Consider the following 26,518-nt stretch of genomic DNA (forward strand, 5'->3'; position numbering starts at 1 on the left):
ATAGGGTTTTTTCTTAAAAGGGGATTTACATAAAATGAGAAGAAATGTCTTTCCACTTGGTTGAACCCGAACCACACTGAAATTCGGTATTGAAATTTCTTCTTCCTTCTTCATTATTCCTCATAATGAAATATTTGAGAAATCATGCCTTTTTGCCATATGCAATAGTGTTAGTTGAGGATTAACCTCGACATCCCTTATTATTTTCACTTTTCGTCTGATTTAGGCGCTATTATAATGATGCATAAACTGCATAAACTAACAAAAAACTTTGAAACAGGATCCACATAACTCGCTAGAACAAAGCAAGCAAAGCAACCATTCTGTGAAAGCAATGCAAAGCATTGCAGCTGCATGGTGTCACGTTATTATCGATTGAGATGCACTATCGAATATGCCAGTACTATTGATTATTGAAAGCCGATTCGATATTTCGGGCTTCATTGAAAAGTATTCCTTAAAAGTGGGATTTTCCTTAAAAGCGGGAATTAAATTACATTATTCTTATAGTAATTTGACTGGAACTTAACAAATTATTCCTTAAAAACGGGAACTTTAAAATGGGGTTTTACTGTATAAGCTTGCGGGAAACACAACTTGTACATTTCTGTATGCTTTTTATCCTAGCCATCCAAAATTTTTCTGCGTTATTTAATTGATACTTTATCCATTTCCTTAGCTTATAAAATACGTTACTATAAATTGTATTGCATTAATACGTTTATATGAGAAACTATTCCTACATTACATTAATTGCAATTTGGCTTTTTATATTATATATTCGTAGGCCTATTATATTGCCTTCTACATTTTAGTTACAACAATAATCTTTTCTCCGAAGATTTTTTAAATAATCTTCAATTTGTTACACATGCTTCGTAATTTGTTCTTGATTATATGTACAAGTCAAAATAATATCATACCACCTATCATATGGCTTGCTGATTAAAAATCTTAACAATCTCAAAATTTATGTTTGACATTGGACAAGTATGTTTCTTAGAAATGAAAGAGTTCGCTGATAAATTAATGTAACGATTATTTTGAAACAAGAAAAAATTTGGTCTTATGAAAACATGAAATTTATAAGTGGCAAGAAAAGGACCGTTCTTAACCGGTACTAGTTAAATATCTCTGGAAGTTGTAAAATGAGGTAGAAGCAGGGTGCGAATTAACGGCGGGGTTGGGGAGGGATTTTCCCCCTGTTGGAAAGTTATCTCCCTCTCATAAATTCATATTAACATCCCTGCCAGGGATAACTTATATCCACTCTCAAAAAATATAATTGTTTTAATACGAGTATACTTTATAAAGTACGATATAAAGTAAGCAAAGAAAATAATATTGATGTATTATCATCACCAGCATGCTTACAACAATCAATAACTTAGGAATTACACATCTTATCTTAAGCCTGCTAATGGATATAATAGTTATTATAATCAAGATGCAAGACAAGCAACTCAGTGCGACCAAGTGTTGTGCTATATAGAATGAGGATAATAATAATAATTTTATGTATGGTATTCTCTATCTAGGATTCTATCTCCCCCCTCATCAGAAATCTTAATTTGCACCCTGGATAGGAGAAACTACATGCGAAGAGGTATAGTTCGAGAAAACTGAATAAAAATGAAGAAAATTGGAAATCCTACCAATTGACACGAATATAAATAGGTATACCGGAATTAACACTTTTATAAGAAGTTTGGAATGGGAACTTTTCAGGCCAGTGATGGAAGTGCAGTGTTTGAAATATATTGTTTCGGCTTTGTTCAAAGTTAAAACGAATAAACTAGGCCTACATTTAAATGAGTCTTCTAAGGTCGGAGCATTTTATTGAAAAGGTTAAATTTAAATACTTGGGATTTTCAAACAGGTTTCCTCTCCCATACTAATGTATTTACGTTTTGGAGTGATTTTCTTAAAACTTGCCTAATGTTCCATGCTCAAATATGCAAGTTGAAATGAAGAGTGCAATAATTCACTCATATTTTTAACTTTGAGCATTATAGGATGAAGCTAATAGTAAGCAACAAAATACCAGTTTGTATTTAAAGAAAATCTTTGGTTACCAGTACATAGAAGTGTACTTTTTAACTATTTTGGTTATTTTATTACGTGGGCTTATCCCTTAGAAATTATTCACTCAACATTATCAGGCATTTTCAATGACCCTTAAAACATAATGAAACTAGAATTTGAATGGAGTATTTGTGATGGGGAGGGGGGATGGAACTGATCATCATACTCCATTATCTCCTGGCTTAGTTGCCTCGTGAGTGATGCCTTATTGGTGTCACTTGTGAGTTTCAAACCTGTCTTCGGACAGTTGACTAAACAAGGTCGAAGGATAAGAGTTCCTTTCTCCAGGATTCCCTCAATTTCACAAATTTTCATTCCACCAATGTTGTTCATTTAATCCTAACTTTCCCCTCATTTCATACAGTGAAAAATATGTCGCAGAATGATGTGTAAACATTGGTGATATCAGATCGGACCCCTGGGGTGGCTGAGTGATCAGACCTCCAAGTTCGAGTCCTGGTCAGGTCTGAGATTTTTCATTGAAAAATCCATAGTGATACTTGTGGCATTCAAGGTCACAGTCAGGGTTTTTCTCGAGTTTCTCCCGTTTTTCCCCATATTAGGCATCTACATCATTCTGTTACCGTTTCACCATTTTCCTCATCATTTCATAGCATTCTCTAATTGCCGGCTGGTGACGCACAAAGAGGGCTGGCCTAGGGTCGAGGGGAGTTGTCTGCTCGAAACCTGGGTACGCAGCGAACCTTAGTGTAGTCAGCCAGTGTGGGTTTGGGAATGCTTCTAACTTGAGGATTAGCGCAATAGATCGTAACAGATTGCAGTGTCGGCCATAGTGCCCCCTCCTGTAAATTTTATTCCATTCAATACCAGATTGGGATGGCTAGCTCAAGGGCCACAAACCGCTGTCGATGTCAGGGACACCTTGTGCGAGACCTCATTCATCAGCTGGGATTGGATCTTATATCTGGTGACCAGTAGGAATTACTGTTTTATGTTGAGGTATCTCTAGGTCGGAAAATCAACTCACAGAAGTTCACTCTTCGTAAGAAAACATCATTTGCCTGTATTTGTGTGGAGAAGAGGGCTGAGTACTGAGTCAATGTTGTAATATGGAGTAGTGGGAGGCTTTCCTATTATACGTATGTAGGCCTAGATTTGGTTTAGTGACTGACTACTGGAAGGTCACTGAACTATTGCACTTAATAAAAAAAAAATGTCAACGTTGAAAATGCAACATTTTATTGTTATAAATTTGTTCACTGTGGTTTGTGTGCAAAGACATTTTACACCTCGCAGATTATTCAGCATTCAAAGATAATACCACAGTCTAGTATATACAGTCGCGAAGCTCAATACGTAGTAAACATGCAAACATTAGGTAGTTGCTCACCACTAGGATCGCTAATATCGCCTCATTACAGACAATGCAAAATAGAACCGTCACAGTGCATAGTTTCTAACACCCTCAAAACTCAAGCATCGTGACTGTATATAGTAGACTGTGATAATACGATCTCTGCATCTCTGTCACTTGTAACAGATTTATCAATACTCTTATGAAAAGCATTAATTTGAATAGCAGGCCCTGCATATCGCTTTATAAACACTTATATTTAATTGGGATCCAAATTCTGATTCAGTGGTTCGTTTTTTATTTTAATTTCTCGGTCTTTTCTGGCAGGATGAGTTTCAGAAAGTCAACGAAAACGAATTCGTAAAATGTGACTTCCAGTTCATACTACTGTTAAGCTGTATTTTATGTCTTGGATACAGTGCCTGAAACATGTTGTAATTTACCTTTAGAGAAATAGAGTTTTTTTTACTTGGTTATTTAATGATACTGTATCAACTACGAGGTTATTAAGCATCGTTGGGGTTAGTGATAGCGAGATGAGGCCGAAGATTCGCCATACATTACCTGACATTCACCTTATGGTTGGGGAAAACCTTGGAAAAAAAACCCAACCAGGTAATCAACCCAAGCGGAAATCGAACCCATGCCCAAGCACAACTCCAAATTGGCAGGCAAACACCTCAGTCGACTGAGCTACGCTAGTATGCAGTCTCTGTAAGGTTGAGAACACTGGTATAGAGTAGGTTTTTAAAAGTATCGATCATGCTTGATACTCCCAAGTATCAAGGGTATTGAGGCATCAAAGGTAGCCTATAGAGAACCCCAACTTTACTTTCTAGATATGAAAACCTCTACAGAGCCATCTGAAAATAGGTGCTCACGCAAACACAATAAGTTAGTACATTTTTTACCAGAGGTCACCACAATACAAATTACTCTGTGCAAATTGTATACATAAACCAGTCTGTGCAGGTTGTATGAATGTAGAAACTATGCTTATTATGTTCGAAAATATTAGCGATGTTCCCTTCCACTGAAATGCTGAAGACTAGACTAAATCTCATGAAGCATTAGGCAAGTTTATGGAAAAGAAATTTAACAATAAAGATTGAATACAAGTTGAAAATATTGTGGACATCCATTTACTTATCCTCTCTAGCAGCACATCTCAATTTTTTGGTTGAGGTGTGATGCTTATTGAGTGCTCTTGCAGAGGTCATCGTTAAACTAACTGATTTTCCTTTCTGTGAATGCTACCACACACACAGCTTATGGGACGTTAGTCCAGGGAACCCGGTGAGTGGTTGGATGGTGATGGACTCGGTAATTTGTTGCTGTATTTGATCTTTCTTGTAGCTAATTTTCTATATTGCTGGTGTAGGCCTTTTCAGTTGTAATCTATGGTGTCGGATTTCATTGTTTGCAATGTTCTTCTTACACAGAGTGTCCACTTAATATCACATGACCTAAATGAATGTATTAAAAATAAGACGTTTCAATATACTGCTTTATTTAGTGTCTATATTAACTCGTTTCTCTTTCTTTGTAAAAAAAAAAAAAATATTGTAACTTTGTAAGATATTTCAAAATATAATTGAAATTGTTTCTTGTAATGAATAATATATAAAGAAAATTCACATAAAATGTGCCACAACTGAACTTATTAGCCTATAATACTTTTGTTTGGCTAACTTTCTTGATACTTGTATTTATAATCTAAAGTTTTTAAACAAAGAATATTTTTAACAACTTTATTTTAAAACAATCATGTTTCACTAATTTTAAAATCTACCATCTCTGATGTAGACGAGTGTTTTTGTAATAATGAATAACGTTTATCTACGAGCTTGTGCTAAGTCACTTTTGCACATAAAATCATTAAATGCCAATAACTCAATATCTGCAAAAAAAAAAAGAAGACAATACAAACCTAACCTATATGTAAATTAAGACGTAAATAAATAGCTTTCTCTCCTCATTGATGGTAATTTACGTACCGGTAATTGCAGAAAACACGCAAATTGTTCACTCACTTCCCATCTTCAATCTCTTGCCATGCCCAAAGTACAAGAGTTGGATCTTTTACATATTGTGAGTGAAATGCGTAAGTAAATACGATATTTTCAAATATGTACCAGTACCGGTATTGAGATTTTAGCTAGCTTTTATGGTTTAAGAGTTTTGATGCAATTTGTTAATAAAGCTTTGTTATATTGAAGAAGATTCTTAAAAAGTTTTACAGTGGTATCATCTACAGATAAGATATGTCAGCACAAAGCAAGCGTGCTGAGTATATACCAGCATGCAAATATGCTGGTACTGTAATATTAATAAAATTCAAAACATATTATATATTTTGAAGTGAAATAGCCTTGTAGATTTCCAGAGCAAATAGCTCATGTTGTATGTAACAAAAAACTATAATATTATATTTGTGGAAAGTTCATAGCTATTTCAGAAAAAAAGTTTTTTCCTAAATGTTTAACAATCTCTTATTCGGTAACTATTGCAAGTAGGATCGTGATTTTTGTCCATATCGATAGGAAATCTAATAAAGAATAGTTTATCACTCTGGCATATTTCAATAGCTTGCACGGTTTTCGTGTACTGTACTTAAATTTAATTTTAAAAACCCCTAAATTCAAACCATTGCATGAAGCGAACGTGTGGCAACGTCTTGGCAGCTTATGTACAGAGACTCGCCGAGTTTGTTGACCTCTTTCATCTGTATACGAGTAGAGTGTTTTAGCGACGATGTTGCCAACTGCTGAAACTTCAAACTTAATTTTCTAATTAACCATGCAATTAATCAGAAAACGTAATATACCAGTAGGTTTTCTATTCATTTACATGTACCCTATAGTCTCTTTCAATCTGCAAGGTTATTTCACTTTCTCCCTTTTTTTCCTGTATGGAAGGTTGCACTGCAGCCTGAGGCTTACTGTGCTTACCACTCCTATTCTGTGAATGATTGGGTAGCCGAATGGCCATGCTCTTGTACAAGTACAGCACGCCGCACCGTGAACTTAACCTGGGCTAGTGTATGGATGATGATGATGATGATGATGATGATGATGATGATGATGATGATGATGATATATGAATTAATGACAGCGAAATGAGTCCGAGGTCCAATGCCGAAAGTTACACAGCAGTTCTGCTTCAATTGGTTGAGAGAAAACCCCAGAAAAAACTGCAACCAGGTACCTTGTTCCAACCAGGATTTGAACCCGAACCCACTCATTTCATGGTCAGATACGCTAACCGTTACTCCACACCGGTGGACAAATATATATATATATATATATATATATATATATATATATATATATATATAATACATTACCAACATTATTTAACTGTAACTTGGTAACTGAGGTTCCCCCTCTTTATTTTTTAATGAGGAAAAATAATTGTGGATTATTCATGAGGGGCATCAGTCTTATGTACTGTATATAGCCATTCCTGATGGTTTCAATTTCTTTGTTCACGGAAGTAGTTTTGTACATATCTTATATTCTTCACTGGCAGTTAGAATAGTCTAATGTACACGTCTTATAAAGCATTCAGAATTCTTTCATTGAAAAATTATGAAAGTAAGACGAGTATTTTGGCACAAAGATCGAGTTTGCACCATAAAGAAAGTGGAGTAGAACTTCTTAAGTATACTGGTTCTTTAAAAATACGTGCGTACATATATAATCCAGAAATAATCTATTAATAATAATGAAGCACAAGATGACAAATAAATAGGACACATTTTAAAAATCAGTGAAAGAGCACATCAATAACATTGCGCTTTTATCTAGTTATTCTTAAATTGTGCGGAAATTCATGATGTTAATTAGAATGGGTTTTTAATTAATGAATGCTTGTTGAAACGCGTTTTTAAATTCATCAGTGAAATTCATTGATGCTTTTTTTCTCACTCATCGAATTTCAAGACTGATGAATCTGAAGGATCGTAGATACGAACATTGTAGATATGTTTGGTTTTCATGTGTAGTGGTTAGCAGATGATTGCAGACAACAGACACGAATTAATGAGAGTCGTTAAAAATAAACAGTGTGTTCAAACGTTATTGCTGTTTAGATTACACTATGTTCTATACCTTTTTTTTTTTTTAAAGATGAGACATGACATTAGCTCTGTGATCGAAAAAAACAACTGAATGTTACATAGCATGGCAGGCCTGTTGCTATGGTAACAACGGTTGAATTGCCAAAGTTACAGTTCCCACTTGGAGAGTGCTCAATAGCTCTCTTGGCGACATTTATTTTGCACACAATGTTAGCATTGATGCATTTAGTCTTTCATTCTCTGTCTATTTTTGTGTTGTTTTTTTTACCTTCGTTTAAATTGTCAATTAATGTTTTAACGTCAGCCATCTAACATCAATCTCATCAGCTGACAGCGTGGTAGACCATATTGGCAACATAGCGCTGTAGTTCCAAGCTCAGATGCTTAACTGTCATGTCCCATCTTTCAAAGAAACAGGTATAGTCAAAAAGTTAAACTATTCATAAGTCAGAAATAACTTCTGAAAGGAAAGTCAATACAATTTTATTAAATTTAATTAAAAGGAGAAAAGTGCATATCAAAAACCAGAATTAAGTGAAACCATAATGTTACGTTAGAATGGAATTTTTAAATTGTGTTTTATTTAACGAAGCTCGCAACTACCAAGGTAAATCAGCATCGTAGGTGTGCTGGAATTTTATCCCGCAGAAGTTCTTTTACATGCCAGTAAATCTACTGTCGCATTTAAACACACTTAAATGTCATTGACCTGGGCTGGGATCGAACCTGCAACCTTGGGCACAGAAGCAGTGCTCTACCGATGGCGTCACCCAGGCCAACACGTTAGAATGATGTGATCTAAAAATAAGCTACTATTTTCACCTGAACACAATATACCAAATTTCTCAATATGCTAAAACATAAGCTGTACAAATCTCTCGCTCTTATATTTGGTCAAATGGTTCTTAAATTTAGTCCAGATGCATCGGAACAATCTTATGAGCAATTATCGATGTGAAAGCCCGATGAATTGGCACTGAATTATAAAAATATGCTCTTGGCTGTGTTATCAACTGTTTGGCATTACACAACAAGAATAACATAGGTGTATGCACAAGCTTATTGAAAATAAAAATAAAGTGCCTAAGCCTGTGATTAAATATTTATTCCGAACTGTAAACTTGTATCCTTTCTCATTATGTTTGTTGAGACGCACACAACAGAAGAATATTAAGTGGACATTCTGTTTCAAATTGAAACACTAGGCAAATCATGATTATACGTACCACAAGAATTTAGGTAAATCAAATTGTACCTAATGTGCTGTTACAATTTATACCGATAATTGAAATCTAGACCATTGGTTATTGCATATATTGTTACTGCTGAATTTATATTTGGCTTTCAGGAATGAACTTTTATTATACTTTTGTAGTCGTTGAATAAGAAAATTGGCATACCTTATACATGAATTGGTGAAACAAATAATCCAAATTTAAATGCATAATGATATTACTACAGTCAATGTAAACTGTATAGGTAATGTCAAGTGGCTACTACTTTTAATTGTGAGAAAAGTGATTGGTTTGGATATATATCTAAGTTTTAATACCGGTATTATATTATTGTCATAACCTCTCTTGTAACCATTGTCTCACCTTATCATCCAATGGAAAATTGAGGTAATGAAAGTCATAATTTTGAAAGAGATTGTTTGCAATTAAAGCATGAATAATATAAATATATACTAGAATCATATTAATGGTATTCATTTTATACAACTTATTTGTGACATAATCAGTAAAGTATATTAATATGTTGAGCCTTTATAATCATGATCAAAGTAACGATCTTAAAAATCTCAGGTATACCGGTACCTAAATTCCGGTACACTTTGGCATCCAGCAGACTGAAGCTAGCTCATTATCCAGAGCTTTGCTAGACCCATTAGCGCATTTTATTTTCATGAAAATCAAAATATGAAAACCAGTCTCTTATATATTCTGCTGATTGCATAACATTCCTGCTACAGTTTTATTTCCATTATTCTTCCTGAATATGTAAGTACATAAATAAATGAAGGGTGTTTATTAACAAATATTTATCCTATGTTGTAGCGTCATGGTCTAAGGTGTCATTCCTGGACTCAAGTTATGAAATGCATGTTGGTTCGAGTTCTCATTCATTCATTCTTTTCTGCACAAGGGCAGGTCTTTCACTGCAAACCCAGCATTCTCTAATCATTCCTATTTTCCACCTTCCTCTTAGTCTCCACAAATGATCCACGTACCATATAATGTTGCCTATCATCTGATAACATCTGTCCCGAACTTTTTTTCCGTTCACCATTCCTTCCAGTGCATCCTTCAGTAGGTATTTCTTCTTAGCTAGTGACCCAGTCAATTCCTTTCTGTCTTCCTGATCATTTTCAGCATTATTATTTCCTCGCCCACTGTTCCTAGCACAGCTTCATTTCTTATTCTGTCTCTTCATTTCACATGCTACATTCTTCTCCAAATCCACAATTCAAAGACTTCCAATCGTTTCTCTTCATTTCGCCGTAATGTTCATATTTCTGCCCCTTATCACTCATGACAGAATGTAAGTCATAGAAGGTAGCTGAAGACTTTAATTTTGACCCATGATAAATGACCAGTATATTTTGCCAGGAGGCCAATCATGCTGGAACAGACGTCTTTCTTCACACGTCATATTATATGATGCACATCTTTTATCTTTACATCCCTTGCAAATGAAACTATGTAAAGGTTCTCTCTTTTTTTTATTGTTTTCAAATATCCATTGCCCTTGGTGAAACTTGTGTGTACATCAAAGTCACCGAGGGTGACTTCAAAAATGAATATTAAAAATGAAAATTATAATTTCACCAGTTCATGTATATGGATGTATTAAATATATTTTTTCAAATATAAAAAATTCTTATTTCATACATTGTAGTAGGCTATTATATTATGCATTATAATTATAATTTCGGAGAGCTACATTTTATTTTATGAACCTCTGCCACTTCAGATCACAAAAATGTAGATATATCATGTATGCAAATAGTAGTTGTATCCACAAATATATCAAAATTCAATATACTCGTATTTACATTTATTTTAATTTAAAAAATCAGACTCAGTCAGTTTTACAACAGTTCTAATGTTTAGATTTGACGAACTGAGACGTAAATTACTTATCAGACATCAAGAATAACAAACATTTCAGGTTCTAAATACGGCATCTTGTTCTATAGCTTGTTATTTGTAAGCAACTTTTATTTTTCTTATACTTCGGATTTAATCTATGCTTCTGGACAAAATGATTGTCCATTATAACATGCAATTGATAATATCACTGCTTCAGAGTCTTTCGTTTTGAATTCAACTCACTTTATATTAACCATTTCTGTATATACAACAGAGACCCCAAACTTCCAGAAAAGAAAGTTTATTGTAGTACCGGTAACTGCTTAAATTTCAGTATGATATCTGTAATAGTACCGGTAATGTTATTAAGCTTACATGATTTACATTTTTGTATATGTTTAATTTGTTGAAAAGCTTGCGCTAGTAGATATAATAAACAATTATATATTCACATAAATCACTTCTGTAGTCAAGAGCACGTACAGTACATTTCCTGCACTTAAATTCATTTTCTCTCATAGTGTACAAATTTAATGTAGGTTGTACAAATGTAGGTAGTATTTAAAACAAGGTAACACTTTTCAAAGTCATGTGTCAGCCGTCTACAATAATAATAAAAAGAACATATAATTTACGTTAATCTTCTTACTGATGCTTAATAAATAATAATGCATAGTAAATAAATGCATGTTCAGGGCAAGAAATTATAAATTATTATTTTAAGCCTTCGCTAAAATATGATTACTTTCGTTCAAAACCTACATACCTATATCACATCCTTATCGTGTGCCTTTACAGGCAGTTGTTCACGACAAACCGTGTGCCTTTCAACATGTTTTTAATACTTTCATTTTGATTGTACCGCATTTTCTATTACGCTATTATCTTTTTCCATCATTTGTGTCTGTTCGAAATGTTGAAATGATATCAACAACATTTATATCTGCTCAAATTTGTCTCAAAGAGTATAATGGTAGCACCAAAAGCTTATATGTATCGTTTACAAAGAAGTACTGGTACAGTACTAATTTATTTTAACATCATAGTAAAACTAAAATTATTATACTAGAATCAGATTCCTTAATTTTGAAGAATGATATATAAATTAAGGAAAGTATTAAAAATTTACAGTGAAAATGTCAAGTTGTTACTTTATAATTGAAAATGAGTAGGCCTACTTAACATAGACAAGATTGAAATTTATTGCGTTTTAAGCAATAAAGCATTTTTATCAATAAAATTACATTTAATGTTCCTATATTTACAAGTACTTCTAACATAGGGAATTTTATTTTTATATTTTAGTTATGCATTATGCACTTATTAATTTAATTTCCATTTTCATTATTACTTCGCAGTTTGTTGATATTTGCTCTAGAAAGATTGGATAATATTTACATGTCGAAGATTTATGATTAAAAATATAAATTTTAGTGTAGAGAATTATTTAATAATTTTTATTCTTTATTGTAATATTATCAAAATTTGTTGCATTTATATCCAATGTAGTTTGGTAGATATTAGTGGTTAGTAACAAAAAAAGAACATACGAGATATGTTTGGATTTTGTTACTGGAACATAGTAAATAGTTAGTCTTTCTCTACATTGCACATATGTTGAGAACAATATCTTCAGATTTGGTAAATGGTAGTCATTTTGTTACATGGTTTTTGTAGTTATCATGTGACATCAACATACAGAGTCCTTGTAATCTTTGTATTGTGATGTTAAATTCGATACAGCCTCTTTAAGAATTCAGGACATGAAAACATGTCATAAAAAGTTTCTTTTCCGTGGCTTACAGTAAATTACAGAGAAACAATAAATAATCGGGAAAAGAATTACCTTCTTCACTTTTCAAGCATTATAACAGATTTAAAGCTGTTAACTTTTGCAGCTTATATCAATGTATAGTAAGAGTAGAAAATTTATAATAAAATGAAGTCTGCATCTTAACCAAATATTTACAGTACTGCCATTAGTGATAAGTAGGGCTGAAAAAAAGTATTTGTTATAGATTATGCTGCGCTGCATCATATGTAGAGCTTTGTGTTTACAAAATGCTTGTGTGCACGCATGACTAGTTACTGTAGTGGCTGCTTGTACAGTCTGCTCCGTATAAATGAACTCATAATAGAATTTACATTTACAAGATTACTTATATTTCAAATTAATTAACTCGGAACAAATATTAAATTTACAAAAAACATCATTATCAATTAAGTCGAACAAAATTTCGCTGTGTTCTGAATTCAGTCCTCCTATTATCTGTTCTTTGTTGGATTTTTGTTTCGGCATTCTGATACAGCCTCACATCACATAAGCAGGTCTACTATTGAGGAGAGTCGGATGTTCACTCTCTCTGTTTCTTCAGACAGTAGAGACACTCGGCAACACGACACATTTTGTAAACAATGTATATAGAAATTGGCTGCGTTCAGCTGGGACAGCGCTGAGGTAGCGCTGAAATAGCGACAGCACTGAACGCCTTGCTGGCCGACATCGCTGAAATAGCGGCTGCCATTTTTCGTAGCAAAATTTTTTTCGCTGCAAGCCTGCTGCTAGCCAGCGAAAGTGGAGGGGGTAGACATCAACCAATGGTGCCGGAGTAGACAGAACAATGGCGTGTTTCTTTGTAAACACAGCGGACATTTTGCAGTCTGGTCGTTCAGCCACTAACACCTGCTGTAACTCAGCAAAAATGAATCGCTACCCCAGTGCTGTTCCAGCTGAATGCAGCCATTGTTATATCAAAACTTTTCTTCAGCCCTTGTGATAAGGTAGTACAGATCCAGAAACAAAATTTTGGCCACCTGAATTTTCCAAGTTTCAGTTATAACATAGTGCAATAAGCACTGAGCTCGCACAGTATGTTATAACTGAAACTTGGAAAATTCATGTGGCTCAAATTTTGTTTCTGGGTTTGTACCATTTCGATACAGTAACTAAAATATATTATTTTAATATTTTTAGTAATAAGAGTCCCTTGAAGCAGTGTCATGGATGATGATGGTGATGACGATGACGATGATGATGACGATGACGACGACGACATGACTATGACAGAGGATGTGTCACTGCGGCACATACAGAGTTGTGTCAATTGTACCTAAAGAGAAAGCCTTCTGGTACAGAGTAACGTTAATTGTTTAAAGATATGAAGAAAATCTCATGAACATGGTTTAAGAAGGACTCAGAATAAGGAAAGTAACTATGACTGCGAAAGCTCCCTTTTGATGAAATGAAAATTTACACTCCACGTGACTTCATTGTCGCAGTTTTAGTTATATGAAATCAGAGTGCACTAGCAGGAGATATCCATTGCTGTCGCAGCACTTTCATGATCTCAACATTGTTTTTTCAGTGGGTTATTTTACGACGCTGTATCAACATCTCAGGTTATTTAGCATCTGAATGAAATGAAGGTGATTATGCCAGTGAAATGAGTCCAGCGTCCAGCACCGATAGTTACCCAGCATTTGTTCATATTGGGTTGAGAGAAAACAGCTAACAGGTAACTTGCCCCAACCAGGATTCAAACCCGGGCCACCTGGTTTCGCGGTCAGACGCGCTAACCGTCACTCCACAGGTGTAGACATATTAGTTTTATATTTCTCATAGAATAGAACGTTTATATTTCTTGAAAATTATTATTTTTATTAGAGAAATTGTGAAATTAGATAATAAATCGAGAAAAACAAGGAAAGATAATAATATATGCACTTAAATATGTGAAAAAAATGTAATGCATTTATGCAGATTAAAGTTGGCTTCATTCGAACGTAAAAACCACGATAGACAAATATTAATTTTTACTTTTTCAATATAGGTACCCATTCAATAAAAACATGCAATTGCATGATGTTCCACTGTCTAATAATAACCATTATTATTACTAAGTCAGCTATGACGAAGATAATGATGATGAAGATAAGTAATAACAATGATAACGATGGCGATGGTAATAATGACGATGATGATGATGATTATTATTATTATTATTATTATTATTATTATTATTATTATTATTATTATTATTATTAGTGCGATGACAATGACAATAGCGACGAGAGGAAGGGGTACACTTCTATAATTACGACTATAATGATAAACAAGATAAAAAAAGGTGATATTTTACTTTGTGATGGTGACAAAAATGACACTGTTGATGATGACAAGGATTATATGGTCATGACGAGTAAAACTACAGCCAACAATGATTATTAGACATCGAATGGGAAAAATGAGTGAAAGTTAGATGAGTTAGTACAGAAAATACTACATTATTATTGTCCATTAGTATTCAAATGGCATTGATTAAGAGATGAAATTATTTTATTAACTTGTAGTTGTAAACATACTAGATGATACATTTATGAAGTATTAGCTACCGGTACTCCACAATTTATTAGAAGTGATACATTGCTTATAAGCCTTACAATGCTTCATCATTTTGGTAATGTAGGCCTACCGGTAAGAAAAACGTACTTTGCAGACTTACATGAAAAATCGTAAATAAGAAATAAAAAAAATACGTACATCTGACACAAGTTTGTAGAAAGGTGCGTGAACATCTCATGTACTGTGCTTAAAAGTTGCTCATTATAATACGACAATTTTTCTTTAGTAGCTATTATGTTGAAATTCCTAATTTTATTTCTCATAATAATGTATTTCAAATTACTTTACAGATACAAATGCAGTTATATTCCAAATTATTCTTTAGTAAGCCTTTTCACTAAGAATTACTGCTTTAAATGAATAAACAATTAATAAACAAACTGAAAAAAGCCGTAACAAGATAGGAATTGAGTTCTTAAGGATTTGAAATATTTTTTCTCCATCTCATATATAAAGTTACAAGGACACTGAAGATAAAGCTTTCTTTTCATTGTGAGTGAGGGTTTCTTGTCCGTTCTTCTCTGTCATCATGTTTTCTAATTTGTATGTTTTCTGTCTTTCCCTCTTTGACTTGTCCCTGCCCATGCCTCTCTGTCTGCTTCCCTTTGCTTGCCGTGTCGCCTGCTACGTTGCCACATTGCACCAATGCCACTGCTGCTGCTGTTGCCGTTGCCACTGGTGCGCAGATTACAGAAAGAGCGAGCTTTGGCAGCCGAAAAAGAGAGGCAGGAGGCCCGGTCAGTGGATGTCCTCCCAAGGTCGCTCTGTCCAGACAACAGTTCGGCTTACTCCAGCACCGACCCAAGTAACAGTGGGAATAGCAACAGGTGTGTAAGGATGGACCTTCATTCTATCGCTGCATGATCCCTGTATCAGCATGAGCACCAGCACTTATAACAATCTTAAATAACTGAAAATAAAAACAAAATTATATCTAGAAAAATATTTTTTTTTGTGTATGAGTTAATGTAGGATACATTGTTTTTGCCTTTTAAAATTTCAAAAGTCTCTGCAAGATAGAATCAACAGTGAGAACATACACTTATTATTTTTTAATAGGTCCTGCTACCTAAACAAGGATGAGAAGTACATAATTCTATCAAAATAAGGTACTACCTCTGTGTTTCAATTTTATTCATAATGGATATTACTTCCTCTTCTCATGAAGCATCTGAAAATCTGTGTGATGTCGCAGTACATTTTCGGATTTTTAAGATTCTGATTTAATTCCACCACAACATTATTTTATGAAATAAATTATAATAAATATACGTACTGTATATAAAATTCAACTTTATACTTAAATTATTACACCTAAAGCAATGCCAGTAACATAATTAAATAAATGCCAAAATATTAAATAAATATCCCAAAAAAATAATGAATAATTTCAGTGACTCTGTTAGTGATCAGGGCTTATAAGGCAGGAGCCCAGATTCAAATATCACTCAATCATAAATTTATAACTTGTGTTAGGCAAGCTCGTGGTCCAGGCAAGACATGGGTTTTCTCCATTATCATCTTTCATTACAAGTGTAATGTAGGTCCACTGCCAGTGGTGCACTCTGGATAGTATCTGATAAACTAAGTGGTCTACACATATCAGCATTGGTGATATCTATAAGCCCACTCATAGAGTTGGGACGAATAATGGCAAGATAAAGGCCCTGGCTTAAAAGAGAAAAGCTTTCAGGTTTGTTAATACCAATAAACGGTATACATACTGTACAAAGATTCTACATACACACTCAAGATTCAAAATGGATTCGTACAAGATATAGGGTAGTAAAGTTTGAAGAAAATTTAGAATTAATAATTTCAAAGTGAACTGTTGTCCTTATTTTAATGAAATTTTGCAGAGAGAGATAAATCCTGAAGAAGCAAAGGCCATTATTCTACAAACAGTTAACAGAAGATATTCACAGAAAGATTGACTGTATATTTGTACAGATGACTCTCTCATGGATTAAGATGAAGACAGTAGAACAGAAGCTATTTGCCTATCCTTTTCCTTCTAAAACTGTTGGAAAATATGCAATGAACTTTGATGGCGAGGTTGAAACCATTCACACATCACTCCAAAATATATTTTTTTGATTACACAAATGCAGAAACATAGTTTTCCTATCCAATTTTAAAGCTACAAAACAGGTCATCAGTTCAACTACCCTGCATTTTCTAATGTAGGAAGAAAATTAAAGAAATCCATTTCGATAGTAAAGAAATTCAAAATGTAAATAAGAAAATAGTTGTACAATTTATCCCAGGCCACTATGGACTGAATGGTAATGAAAAAGCTGATATGTTTGCCAAAAAGAACTAAAATCAACATAAAAACTAACTATAAATTTTCATACGAATCTCGAAAATGAGAGAATTAACTCAAACCATCACAGCAATTTAATAGATGAACCCCAGAATTCAAGATGGGGAAAAAAATCCATTGAAATATTTAAAATTAATTATTCCTGATCTACCTCGAAAATCCTCTGAGGCCATGTTCAGGTTGGTTACTGGTCATGATTGCTTCAGTAAACACCTTTACCGAATCAGTTTATTGACTTCCCCTAAATGTTTTATATGCACAAAGGAAGAGGATATTGACATGGAATACCAGGAAAATTGCTAATCTCTTGGGAAGTTAGTGGATCTCACATCCAAATATTGGGAAGCAAGAAAGAAGATAATTTTATTGTTAGATCTTAAGCATTAGTCACGCACACACTTTCAGTTTTGTGCAGGCACAGCAAACTCGTATGGTACTTGAGTTCAAATGATCTACTTGGCTAAATTCATTCATTGTAACTTCGTTTGCAAAAGAGAATGACTGCTTTATGAAGCATACATTTGCGTCACCAAGGCCACGAGGTAGGCACCAGCATGGACTCCTTTTTAATCTACTGAATGGGTACAGTAGTCCATACTACGAAGCAGCAATTTGGCTGTGAAAAAATGCGCTCCCACTCACTAGGTGTGGAGAGAGCGTGTTGTTGGTGATTAAACTCGATAACATTGCTATCAGTGATTGTGTCCAATGACAATTTACTTTAATCTTAGTGGGAGCCAAGATGAGATGTTAAGTGTTGTACACGTGTGTTTATATACTATAATTATGTGATGACAAATTCGGCTCATGAAATTTGAAGATAGTGTTATATATTCTGGTGTTAACTTTCTAAGTCTTCCAGTAATCCATGACTTTGTGGATAAATTCTGAGCGACAGGAAGTGTTACAAATGAGAAACGAAGACGAAAACATACTTTCCTTGCCAAGGGCAATTTTAATGACGTTGGAGTTTGCTTGAGATTCTCTATAAAAAATCTTTCTTATCTTTCACAGGAAACAGGTACATCTTACAGTTCTGTACAAAATGTTACAAAGAGCTATTTAAGTTAAAATCTTAAAAATGTACAACAATGCAAGAATTGTAACTTGGTAATCCTGTAATCATGCATAGATGTTGTAAGTGAATTTTAAATGAAGTGCATGATAGTAAAATTGACCTTGATTTTATTCTGTTTTCGGATGAGGCATGATTTAGTAACACATATCAGAACTTTGAAAAACCAACCTTTTTCATGAATACCGCATCCATGATGTTCAAATAGGAGTATGCCGATATTTTTTAACAAACTATTAATACCGAAAGGTATGTGGAAATTATTTGTGTCACCATTCTGAAGAATTAATAGATTGGCAGCGTACTTTTTTGCCTTTTTCTAACAGGATTCTGCAACAGCACATACAGTCCACTATTCAATGAACAAAATTCATACAGAGTTCGAGGATAGAATTATTATCAGTAAGAATGTGTAGGCCCATGGATCTCTCGACCTAATTCCTGTGACTTATCTTTGTGGAACATTAAAAGGTAAAATGTATAAAAAATAATCCACATACCATAGAAGAACTGACAAATAGCATCTGAGAAACATGCTTTCATTTCTGAAAGAGAACTGCAACATGTAATGCTTAATTTCTTAAGCAAGTGTTACAAATGTTTGGAACAAGAAAGCAGACAGTTTCAGCATCACTTTGCTTAATTTTGGTAAGTGAATTACATATTAATTGTTCATAAATTAGTAATATTTTACATTAATAGTTTCGGATTGTCTAATCACTGATAACAGCTCTCTTTGTAACTGGCGTTTGGGAGAACATTGATCAACTGTCCAGTTGTTGCTTAGTGGTAAAGAAATAAAATACTCATCCAGTACTTGTATTGCTATGAAGTGCGACTTGTGTTCCTCAAATTTTGTGAAAAGCTGATTGAGGAAATTATGTGGACAATACTCGTATGTACTGAAGGTTACATCCAAGTTAATTGAAAGTGTATTGTGAGGTGTCAATAAATTGTTATAATGAATAATGAACAAGCATATGGCAGGTGAATGCAACTACAAATCGTACAAAAGTTTCTTCCTGCCAGAATCAGATAAATGTTATGACGTCACACCTGTGAAATTGCGTTTTCAAGTTGTGTGATATAAAAAAAGAATTGTATTGCATTTTATTTTTACTTGAATCAGGAAAGAGTAATTTTCTCTACGTTTTCGAATATGCCAAATGTAATTAGATTATATCGTATTTTCCAGCAAATGAATCCACTTTCGACGGACAATAAAATTCATAATGTACATGTTCCCCATTCATTATTTTACAATTCCTTCAAACAACAGAATCTATCACTGCATTTATTTTTTTTAGCATGAGCCCGAAAGTGACGGAAGATAATGCAATTAAAAAAGTAGGTTATAATATTTTTTGAGTTGATATAATATATTGTTTAATGCAGTTATTTTTTAATACATAAAAATTATCTTAAAAATAGTGTCGTAGACAGAGGGAGGGGGCTCACCAGGCTGAAGTCCACCTTAGTTCGAGAAATATTTTAAAATTATATTAGATTTAAAGAACGAAGAAACCATTGGCGTTGCGAGTGTGACACTGAAAGAAAAATATTGTTCGTTTCTACCAAAAGTGACCAACATTTAGAATAACAAATCCTTTATATTTCTGCTGAGAAGTTATTATAAATCGACCAGTGTTTTCAAATAAATTATTATAAAGCTACATTCACAACGAAATAACTGGATTAAGTAAGTTATTTAGGGTCGGTGTCTGTTGATTCACTGTGTAATGCTGGAGAATGAATTTTGCCTTGTAACAACTTCTGGGAATCTAAATTGATTTTAAATTTCATAGTATTAAGCAATAATAATAATAATTATTATTATTATCTTTTAAATATGTTGCATGTAAATTATGGGCAGATTCGCCAAATGATGTCCCCAAAACTTGCCACCTCCCATCTTAAATTCTTGGCTACGCCACTGCATGTAAGCTTTGGGCAAATTTGTCAAGTGATATCCTAAAAACTTGGTCCTATTCCACCTTAAATTTCAGGCTACGCCACTGCTTGAAAGTGAATGTGTAAAGATAGAACATTTTAAATTAATAACCCTCTTTAACTGCAAAATCTCGGACTGATTTTTATTATCAGCAGGAGGCAAAGACAAAATTTCCTTATATTACATTTCTGGCTTATTTGTGAATAAATGGGTATTATATATACAACTTTAGAAACATTTTTATTTATATAAAAAATGAATGTGTTATAGGGGTAGCATTTTTTTTTTACTTTCTCGTTACAATATATTGTTGCATGATATTTTTTAATCGCCTTATTTACTGAAATTTAAATATGTTACGAAGTTTTATTGTATATTTGAAGAGGTAGAACTACAATCTCTTTAAGAAATTTATTGCATTTATCGCATGGTTTGAGAATTACCGTAGAAGGTTTAACGCAATTTAGTTTTTTTTTTTAGTTTCTTTAAGAAATAGGCAATTTTTTTAGTAGTGGAAGCTGTCACTTTATAATGCTTTCTATTAGCATGATTAACATTTACATTTTTTACGAGAATTTATTGTGTAACTCGAGAGAAAAACCAAAATTCCCTCTTATAAAATAAATGTATGACTTATTTGTGAGTTACCAATACTGTATATGGTTAATATAGTTGTTTTGATGTTTTTAACATATCTTCAAAATATATTTGGGGTAGCTAGACTCTACTTTAATAATATTTTTAGACTGAAAAATACTTAGCCTACTCTTTATGGTCTTAGATAAAAAAAAACTAATTCTGTGGTCTTTTACCAGCACGAGCATGGAAAACTGTATTTATGAGTGATCCATGTGCAAATAAATAGAAAAATCAATATTGTTATAGAAAAATAAACTTATTGTTTGTTGTGTGAGTTATTTTGAGGTATCTAACAGTTTTATTTTAACATTTTGAAAGTATTTTGAAAACTAATTTATAAAAATACACATTTCTTTATTTATCAGCTTTGTCTAATAACTAACGGAATCTATAGCTAAGTTACATAATATTTTATCTTCCCTTTCATTCAAACTTGACTTTATTCTGAGGGGCCCATTTATAAATGAAAAGGAAAAAAATGTCTGTTGAAAATAGATCTATCGAATGTTTTGAGAATTATTATATGAGGTTTAACAAAGTTTACTTTTTTTTATATACATTTTGAAAGTATCATGAAAATTAATATCTAGGTGTAGGCAATTCTTGAATAATACTATCTCTATATGATCCTTGCACTGCCACTAAGGCACACAGAGTTATAAGCTGGACTCGTTACCCAAACATGTATCCGACGTTTCCCTAAATGCAAGACAACACAATATTATTTGCAGCAGCAAAGTTGTATGAGTGTACATTTCCTGCTTTAGCCTTCTTCAAGAACAAATACCTATAGAAAGTAGACTCGCGATTTAGAATATCTACAATTGAACTAGACTTCGCAAAATTGATAGCTGTAAGGCATTGCCATCATTCCATTGACAACCTTATGGTAAATCTAAAAATCTGGTTTCATTTTTCACAGCAAAAACATGATAGAATGTAAAATAACTTTGTACAGTAAAACCCCGATAAGACGCTGTTCAAGGGATCGGGTGTAAACCGCGTGTTAACCGGGACCGCGTATTAGGCGAGTATGCTAATTTTGACTTATATACAATATCTATTATCATTTTTCTTTATTGAAATACATGATTCATGAAAGGTAATATAGTATTACTCCATTATGTACTAATTACTGTACTGTATGTCAAAGACATTTACAATATGTACTGTACTTAATTCTTTCGGAAAAAAAAAGTCATTTATAGTTGTTTGTCGTGTGCGTGTTCTCCAAGTCGTCATGTTTACCACACTTCAGTTTCCTGCGATTACATCCTCCCGACGACGTCGCAACTGTAGTGATTGAGTCGCGATATTTTATTGTCATTCTTAATATCGATGATGGGTTTCCTAATGAATCAGAGAGTTGTTTCTGATGAGTACTGTTCTCATCGTACTTTCGTAAGATTTCCAGTTTTTCCGACACAGAAAGCGCTTTTTGTTTAGCACCCATTATCATGGTAATCACATTCATAGACACTTCAGTACACTAAAGGACAACAAACTGCCCAGCAAAAATTTCCAGAATTTTATTACGGCCGAGTGAGGAATGCTGTTTGACAGAGGGTTAGCAAGAGGGTGAGGTATTGTAACTGTATGTAGGCTTTAAGCACACAGGTAAAGAGTCGAATAAGAAGAGGGTGGGGTATACTAAGGTATGAAGTATGGTTTAAATGTGCAGGTAAATGGTCAAATGCCAATACTTTTCAGGTTAATGGCACCAGTGAGTTCAGTGACCAAGATGTTTTATTGCTGTTACAGTACATTGCTGAAAATTACATCGAAAATATTCCACAAAAACAGCGTATTATGCGGGACTTGAGCGCAACAAACAGGGTATTTTATAAAGGTGTTATATATGAAATGCGCAGGGACTGGACGAAAAAAGCGTATTACATGGGATAGCGTAATAAGCGGGCGCGTCTTATCGAGGTTTTACTGTATTTGTATTTTCAGATTATATTCAAAAGCTGAAACTGAAATTTAAAATCGCTATTAATTTATTAAGAATGTTTAATTCATTACATTACTCAAATATTTAATGAGTAAAACATGTTCAGAGGCCTAAATTATTGAAAATATGTTACGGGGTCTGCCAGAATAATGCTGGAAAAGGCTAATTGGGATTTCCCAGTCTCTGAGTAGGTCAGAATCCCTAATAGAACTGAAATTTAACCTATATGGTGAATTTTGGTGAAATCCGAAGGGCTAATTAGTCAAATATACTCTCCTCGCTTTCATGCTGGGGCCTCCCTTGGATCTTTCTAAGATGTGAAAGAGACAATGGCGTGCGGAAAGCTACGGGAAGCCACCACATTTATCTTTTGCAATAAAAACTGCAAACATGGCAACTGGGTTGCAGCGAAAAGCCTGCCCTTGGGCAGAAAACTATGAATGAATGAATGAATGAATGAATGAATGAATGAATGAATGAATGAATGAAATTCGAGCTTTAAGGGGTATGGAACACTAAAAACATATTATATTATATGTATTAAGTTCAAGAAAACATCCTTAAAATTCCGTACGGCATTGAGAAGCTGATTAATTAAAAAAATTACAGCAATTGAAAGTTATTTTAGTGATTTTCTGATCTATTATTCGACAGTATATGTGCACATGCAGTGCGATATTACGAAACGTAAACTAGTAAGTGAAGTGACTCAAAGCAACGTAGTAGCAGATGGAGTGCACATGCATAGCATTATTTCCTGCTTGCAGCATTGCAGCACAAATGAATATTGTATGTGAAAGCATTATTTTGTGCTTATGCTTTGTAGTATGCGTATTTTTAGTACTATGTAGTTCTTTGCTGTAGCCTAGATATGTAATGTATTTTAAAAGGAATCTGATTAACTTTTGGAATATGCTATGGTACAATAATTTTAACCTCCTGAGTCGTTAGACATTTGTTGTTTTATTTTTAAAGTTCAATATAATTCTACACTTAAAAAAAAAGTCACTGACATGAGGAAAAATGCTTAAAAAATTCTGCAGATTACAGTTAGGGCACAAATGCAGGTACATACAGTCAACTCTGGATATAGTGAACTCGGTTATAGTGAACATTCGGCTATAGCGAACCTAAATCGTTGGTCCCGACCCGCATACATTATAAATTACATTAATATTTCCGTTTATAATGAACCCTCACTTCGGTTATAGTGAACCTAAAACTAGAACTTTCCCAAGAAAATGTAATTTTAAAATGGTCAAAATGGTAATTTAGGAAACTCTTTCTCCTATAAACTTCCAAGAATATGTTCAGAACAAAATCTCAAATTATCTACTCATTGCATTGAAAGACATAGGATTTGTTCAGCTTCTTGGACAGCTTGAAACATGTTAAAGAGAATAATGTACGCAGTGAGGGAGAAAGGACGGATTAGTTCTGACTTCTTTAAAAGAGGTTATTCGAAGAATAGGAAGAGGAAGTGTTTTCTTTTGTAAAAGAAAGTAGAGTAATGACTAAAGGTTAAATACAAGAAGGATTACAGTATAATGGACCTCAACCTTCCCTCCCGCATCTTTGTAAAAGTGAACCCTGCGAAATTCCGAGGCCAAGTACACAGTAGGCATACCTCTAGTGGGAAGAGGTGCAAAATCGGTCAGTGCCTACTACCTACATAGTCAGATTAGATTCAAGTTTCGAATTGTGAACATCTGAATGTCGAAGCATAAAGTATTTAAGTTGGAAGATAAAGTGAACATTATTACATATATTGAATGTGGTCTGTCCCAAGTGGACATTAATATTGTATGTATAGCAACATCAATAGTATAAAAACAGACACTTCGGTTTTAGTGAACCTCGGAAATAGTGAACGAAATATGCTGGTCCGCAGAGGTTCACTACTCGTATAACCGAAGTTGTCTGTACATCTTATATCATAATCATGTATGAAATACCGATATGCTATAGTATACTATAGTGTCAGGACTCAGGAGGTTATGGTAAATGAGGTTATGTAAAAGAGTTGAAGCACAGTCTAGTACCTATATACAGTTACAAAGCTTGAGTTTTCAGGATACCGGTACTAGGAACAATAGACTGTGCAGGTACTATTTGGAATTGTCTATAATGAGGCGATAGTAGCGATTCTAGTGGTTAGCAACTATCTATAGCTGCATATTTACTACTGGTACTTATTGAGCTTCGTGACTGTATATATTAGACTGTAGAATATAGTAAGCTCAGTTTTCTTCGAAAAGAAGTTAGAAATTGATTTATCTTACATAAATATAAATCAACATAAAATATTCTTTCGAAATGCAGAAATAGAGTCCCCTAGAATTAATGGTGAGATTTGATGAAGTATGTGTAATGGATAGAAAACATTTTATTCAAATCAGTAACTCGGAAAAATTCCGAACAACATTAATAACCTTCAATATGCGCACCATTAACAACATGATTCACGTCATAATGATATTCAATTTCAGTCCACAGTCTGGTAAGAAAGTGTAGAGTAACACTTGCAGTTGCTTGTCTGATTCTTTCCTTCAGGACGACAAGATTCGGAATGCTTTCATTGTAAACCTTATTTTTGACATTACCCCATAGGAACAAGTCTAAGGGGGTAAGATAGGACTTCTTGCAGGCCGTATGATGGGTGTATTTCTACCAATCCACTATTCTGGAATCGACGATTCAACTCTCTTTACACGTGATTCGCAAAATGGAGCAGTTTTATCATGTTTAAAGATAATCTAAAACCCAGCATCAACCATTTGTTAGATGTAAGGAAACAAGGAGTTCTCTAGAATGTCCGTATATGCAGTGTTGCTGATGTTTGTTTCTGGAAAGGAAATGGGCTCAAAAATGTAGTTGTGCATTAGGCAGCACCAAACATTCAGCTTTATTGAATGTGTTCATGTATCATGTGCGGATTTTCAAAGCCCCAAATGTGGCAATTGTACCAATTTACACAACCGCTGATATGGAATGTTGCCTCATCCAAGAAGAGGATCTTTTCTAAAAAATCATCAATTTCTTACAGCATGTTAACAGCAAATTCAACCCTTCGTTCCTTGTCATGTGGCTTGATTGCATGCAACACTTCAGTTTTTTCTTCATTGTTTGGTACACTCTTTTAACACTTGTATAATCACTGAAATGCTAACAAGAATACACAACACATAGGGCCTACACAAGAACAAAACAAATACATCACACTAACAGACGAAAACAAAAACACATGCAAGATTGCATCATTTTTCAAGAAATTAAAATACAACATTGCATGCAGAACATACTACAAAAACATCTTAGCACACAGACAAGACACACAAACAAATACAACTTGACAGGTGTATACAAACTATCATGCAATAGTTGCAATGACTTCTACATTGAACTGACTGGAAGATCATTTCAAACACGTTACAAGGAACACATCACAGTTATAACCAAACCACACAACAATTCAACCTATGCATAACACATCACAAACTCCTATCACAACTACGGCAACATAGATACTGACATGAAAATACTACACATGCAGCCAAAAATCCAGAAACTTGACACACTGGAACAATTTGAAATTTAC

At 33.8% G+C, this 26,518-nt stretch overlaps 1 protein-coding gene across 11 annotated transcripts in view; it reads left to right on the forward strand.

The window, feature by feature from the left end:
* Positions 1-26,518, forward strand: part of Camta (Calmodulin-binding transcription activator) — a 1,741,786-nt gene that overhangs the window by 1,681,743 nt on the left and 33,525 nt on the right. For 9 of the 11 annotated variants that reach the window (XM_069821663.1, XM_069821654.1, XM_069821708.1 and 6 more), the window contains one exon: positions 15,662-15,802. The exons of 1 other annotated variant lie outside the window; for it this stretch is intronic. In XM_069821663.1, coding sequence (XP_069677764.1) covers positions 15,662-15,802 — 141 coding nt within the window. Of the gene's footprint in view, positions 1-4,668; positions 4,697-15,661; positions 15,803-26,518 lie in introns of all 11 variants that reach the window. One more of the 11 variants, XM_069821692.1, reaches the window with a different exon arrangement.

The sequence above is a fragment of the Periplaneta americana genome, chromosome 1, assembly GCF_040183065.1.
Source record: "Periplaneta americana isolate PAMFEO1 chromosome 1, P.americana_PAMFEO1_priV1, whole genome shotgun sequence".
In the NCBI taxonomy this organism is placed as follows: Eukaryota; Metazoa; Arthropoda; class Insecta; order Blattodea; family Blattidae; genus Periplaneta; species Periplaneta americana.